This window comes from Phytophthora infestans, genomic scaffold (genome assembly GCF_000142945.1).
Source record: "Phytophthora infestans T30-4 supercont1.1046 genomic scaffold, whole genome shotgun sequence".
Lineage (NCBI taxonomy): Eukaryota > Oomycota > Peronosporomycetes > Peronosporales > Peronosporaceae > Phytophthora > Phytophthora infestans.
The window spans coordinates 1-4,971 of record NW_003307357.1 but is presented as its reverse complement, the minus strand read 5'-3'; the positions used below and the strand labels follow the sequence as shown (position 1 = coordinate 4,971).

Genomic DNA, 4,971 nt, shown 5'->3' with positions numbered 1-4,971 from the left:
GAAGTGAAGGTTCTCGCCTTCCTTCTCTTCATACGGCTTTACCTTCAGCCGTATTGGCTTCGGGTGAGGCGGGTTTGCTCCCGCCGCCGGAGCCTGCAGGTTCTCCCGCACATGCGCGATGAGGCCCTGCTCGTACGCGTCGAATGCATTGACGCGCTCGAGCTGCTCAGCCGGTGTTGATACCACCAGGCTCTGCAGGGCCTCCATCCCGAAGATGCCTGCCATCTTCCGAACCGACTCGAACTGAGAGTCGTTCATATGGGAGAAGTCGTTCCTATCCATGGCAACGAACTTCGGAGGTTCAGGTAGTCTACCCGCGATGGCGTGGATTGACTACAAGTGCTACCAAGTGTGACGGGGTCACACAGCACCTTGCGCTAGAGGAAGTTATCTTCCGAGAGTATACAAACTCTCAGTGAACGGCAGTTCACAGGTCCCCTCTTTAATTAAAGAGGGCGAAGTGACCTAAATAAGGTAGATTGTAAACTGAGTATATTTATAGGTAGGTTAAGTTTGAGGTTAATACAAACTATCAGTTACCTATAGAAATGCAATGTCATAAAACCAATGGTTGGTTTTGAATGACCTTGGTACCTTGTACCAAATATCCCGGAGTATGACATGTCATACTCCTGAAGTGTGAAGTGTCACACTTCATGTAACCAGGGTACACTTAGTGCTACGTACCCCGTTACATTATTCGTGCGCTTCGGAGGCATGTGGGTATTGGAGCAGATCGGACAATGACAATGCTGCACAAAATGCAGGTGGCTCTCGCGGAGTCTCAGCGACCAACCATCAAAATGGGAGGGCAAGAGCGCAGCAGATCGATTGTAGATTGTGGCTCAGCTGGACCGCTGGTCCGTAGAGCTCTATCGAGCCCGGTTCAAGGTTATTGCCTGGAGAGAGCGCAAAATAAATTATTTGATTTTGAAATGGGAGCTCGCTAATAAATTACGGATAAATTATTTTACTGAAAATAAAAAATATATTTACTAAAAATAACATTTTCGGAACCCCTTTTTACCAGTTCGCAGCGTCAGCGTACGAGGTTTTTGCGCCTGCAGCTTTTCGATAAGCTGACGAGTTCGATTCACTCAGCGGTGGCAGTGCTCACTGACATTTGAATGACACTTCTACAGTGTACGGAAAATGAGCATAATGCTATTGAAAAAGAGCAACTTTTAACAACTTCAGCGTCGATATGCAATCTACATGGTATGCCAAACGAAGGAATGATGTTGAATGTTTTACGCTGCTTCCCTATCGATCGGGAATTCTCAAGTTCTGGCCGTGGGGCGTGTTAGGAGCCCTTATTAACAAATATCGATACGTAGCTAGCTGTACGGCTTACACTGCGATCTTTGGGCCGATGACAGGCACGTAGCTGAGCGCCGTGAAGGTGACACCCTTGACTGTGCCGTACGTGGACGACGAGGCGTGCACCACCTGCGTCTTCGTGTAGTCGGCCACGCTGGCCACCGTGCCGTAGACACTGGACGTGGCCGAGACTACCTTCTCCGTCGTGTAGTCCTTTACATTAGCGGCTGTGTGCACGGTGGCGCCTACAGCGCCCGAGACCGTCTCGCCCGTCTTCTTGACGACATTGGAGGCCACACCCACGGCCGCGTCCTTCTTCTTGAGCGCGTACTGCTGACTCGTGTACAAAGTTTCGACCACAGACGAGATGGTGGCGTCCACCCTGTCGTCCAGAGCGTTAAGACCCGGGCCAACCCAGGCCTCATCGATCTCATGCAGCGACTTGCCACTCACTTTCTCGACTACCGTGTTGGCCGTGTTCTCGCCGAAGCGGGCGAACGGGGCCACCACACGGAAGCTCGTGGTGTAGTTGTACACGTTCTTTGTGGTGTCGTAGTAGTACGACGCACGCATGAACCACGGCCGGTGGGTCTCAAACGCGGCCAACGTTGTCTCGCTTGACTCCCAGTCGGCACTGTACGAAAGCAACGCCGTGCTGGGCGCGCCCTTAGAGCCGAACGTGAACGTCATCTTGCGGGTCACTGGGTTGTTCTGGAACTCGGCCAGCGACTTTTGTGTGCTCACAATGGGCTTCTTGACCTTCTCCTGCAACAGCTCGATGGTGAGCTTCGCGTCGGCCGCGGCCTCGTGCACGCGCAGGATGGCGTTCTCGTCGATACGCACGTCGTGCTTCTTGTATTTGGTCGTGTACTCGGCCTTGCCCACGGCAAAACGCACGGCCAGCTTCTTGTTTCGGTATTCTTCCTCGCCGAAGGTGGCCTCGATGCCGTGGACTTTGATCGTGAGCTTTCCGGACGTCGGCATGGTGAAGAGATCAGTTGTGGGTCTTGAGAAATTGGAAAATGAAGTAGTGGCCGCGCAGAGGGAACGTTGCGCCATAGTCAAACGCAGAGAAAGCTGGCCACCCCTCATTGAAGCGAATCTCGAAGACGCTGGACGATCGTAGACCGAAAAGGTGATGCACCGAGCGCGTCATTCGAACTGGGGGTGGTGCTGCGCCCGGTCTATAAGCTGCAACATGGTGCAAGTGCGGGGCGCTTCTGCCCAGGATCGAGATAGCGACTATTAATACATGTAGTACATGTACTTCGAGAGCTCCTCTCTTGGCTTTAGAGTCCGCAGGAGACGGTCGTGACGGAAAGAAGCATCGGATGCTATTCACCGCCAGCTTCAGTGTTCGCGCGTGGCGTGGACTCATCGATCTTGCGCTCGAAGTGGTGACACATTTACGGTAGAGCAAAGATCTCCTGTAAGCCACCGGAAATAGGCAATTGCCGAGCGCGAATGCTATTCACACGACCGCAGCGTCCTCAATATTGTTCGCAACAACCTGCCGCCACTGAGTAAGGCCCACCTGTATCGAACAAGGATGCACATGTATTAAATGTGTATTTGGCCAGCACTACGCAGGTTCGTCATCGGGCAGTGTGCTGCACACTGTGCCACAACATGTGGCGCACACCAAATACAATGTAGACCCACGCGATCTTTGCTTCATGTCCGTGTACTGTACATGTTTGGATAGCTCTCTGGAGATTCGAGTCGAGTCGGTGCCACCAGCACTGTGCTGCTGATCCTAAAGGAGCAGTATCCTCCGGTTCTTTTAGCGCGAGCGTTATGTTCGATATGATACCGGGTATCTGGTAGTGTACGTTGTTGGACAAGGTTCAATTGTCTACTCAAAAGTAGATGTAAACACCTCTGTAGAACCCCGCGCTGACTCAGCGGCTGAGCGCTGTAGGTCGCGTACTCCTTCGCTCTGGTAGTATTGCTGTGTCGGCATCGTCAGGGCTCGAGATGGCCCGAGTTCCATGAGCCGACTTGGGTCTGGGTGGGAGGATGGGGGAGGTTGCACTAAGGCTTCCGCAGTCGACGTTGCGAAGAAGCAAGATAAAAAAACGGTTTGGGAGGCGAAATCAAGCAAGGTGCAATGCAAATTTTGGCGGACAGCCCGGTTTGGGACGCTGCTTGACGGAGAAGAAGAGCGGTCCGCCCTTTGCGTTGAAGTCCGCCCTGTTGAGTGATCCTTCTGCATAGCATAGAGAACAACACATTTTTTCGGCTCGATTCAGGAAACGCTTCAACGAACGCAACTGCCTAATGGTGGTCCTCGGAAACGATCCCACTTGGCTGGTGCTCAGCAGTGCTCACCTCGCCTGATTCCTATCCAGAGCGGCAGCTGCGCAACTCAGTCAGCTCGTCAAGCAAGAGACCACAGGCCAACACTACAGATTGGTGGTCAAAGGCAACAGCAACGATTGCTCTCCACAGTCCTGCCTCCACGCCTTCGTCGCTGTCACTCAACCTGCAGACGGCCGCCCAGCACCGGGCCTGAGCAATTGCCTGGCCCTGGACGTTCGTTTCGAGGCGAAAACTGAACCAGAGAGGCAACAATAGACATCTCGCTCAAATATTGAAAGGCGCCACGTCTGCATTATCTTGGCAAAGGGGCAAGTGGCAGAGTCTGCCAGGCAGACTCTGCCGCTGAATGGACTCCGTTTCCGTTGGTGTTGCTGACGTACAGGGCCGATCTTTTGCTTCAACCACCCTGAGCTTATTCTGCAAATGACTTGGTTTTTGTAAGCCCCGAGCGACAACTGGCAAAATGACAAGCTCTACGTCACAGTTGCATGTCGGACTTCCTGTCTCGTGCGCAGCGCCCGGACAAAGGACAAGCGCAGGCGCGACAGCTGCTCGGATAGTGTTCACTGGGTGGCCATACAAACGCCAAGTGCACTGATAAGTTTCGTAGCCGTTAGTGAGACAGCATCGTCGTCCGGGCCGGCGGGCGGCCGGCCCGCCCCTATGAAACTACCGGCACTTGCATTTGCAGGTCTCAGCAGCTAATGCCCAGGTCAAGTTGTGTCCATCTAAAGCAGCATACAATTGCCAAGTCAAAGTTTCGCGGGGAAAGATGCTGCGAAAGCAACTAGAAAGGCACCCATTGGCCCATGCGAGAGGGCACGCAGAAAGTTCCCTTGCACCACTGTGGTGCTGCGCGGGCCAATGAGCTCTTCATTTCCGATTTGGCCAGCAAAGCTCGAAGTCTCGACGGGGATCAGGCCAAGATGCCAGTGTCCGGGACACTGGCCGTTACGGGTGCGCTTTGACCTTTTGGTTCACTGACAACGCTGCATAACCTGACTCTTTGCCGTTTACTTGTTGCCAGTCCATCGACTCGAGGCTGCGGAAGCCCGCGACCCGGGAGAAAAGCTCAGCATACGATTGGCTGTGGGCAACAACGAGCGCCACACGAAGTTCGTGTCGGTCGACAGCGATATCGACGAAACCCTGCACTAGTACGTCGCCCCCCCCCTTCCATGATATCTGGAAACACTTATCTAACTTTGTTGTGTTCGTAACTGCAACGCAATCATTGTGATTACTCCAGCAATGTGCAACACACGGCCGAGTCCGAGGAAGTTACGATTGAAGTGCTCCAGCAAGATCAGACGAAGCCTTTGGTGTCTG

General features: G+C 53.3%; 2 protein-coding genes across 2 annotated transcripts; one reads left to right on the top strand and one right to left on the bottom strand.

Annotated features, from left to right (window-relative positions):
- Window positions 1-1,216: 1,216 nt before the first annotated feature.
- On the bottom strand, window positions 1,217-2,337 carry PITG_22065 (uncharacterized protein; the record flags this gene model as incomplete). The annotated part of the gene is made up of 1 exon (XM_002909936.1): window positions 1,217-2,337. One exon carries the CDS (start codon window positions 2,302-2,304, stop codon window positions 1,351-1,353), a length of 954 nt encoding a protein of 317 aa, XP_002909982.1.
- A 2,114-nt stretch (window positions 2,338-4,451) lies between these two features.
- Window positions 4,452-4,800, top strand: PITG_22064 (uncharacterized protein; the record flags this gene model as incomplete). Its single annotated transcript, XM_002909935.1, has 2 exons — window positions 4,452-4,599; window positions 4,670-4,800. The coding sequence occupies 2 exons, from the start codon at window positions 4,452-4,454 to the stop codon at window positions 4,798-4,800; spliced, it is 279 nt and encodes a 92-aa protein (XP_002909981.1).
- Window positions 4,801-4,971: the final 171 nt, after the last annotated feature.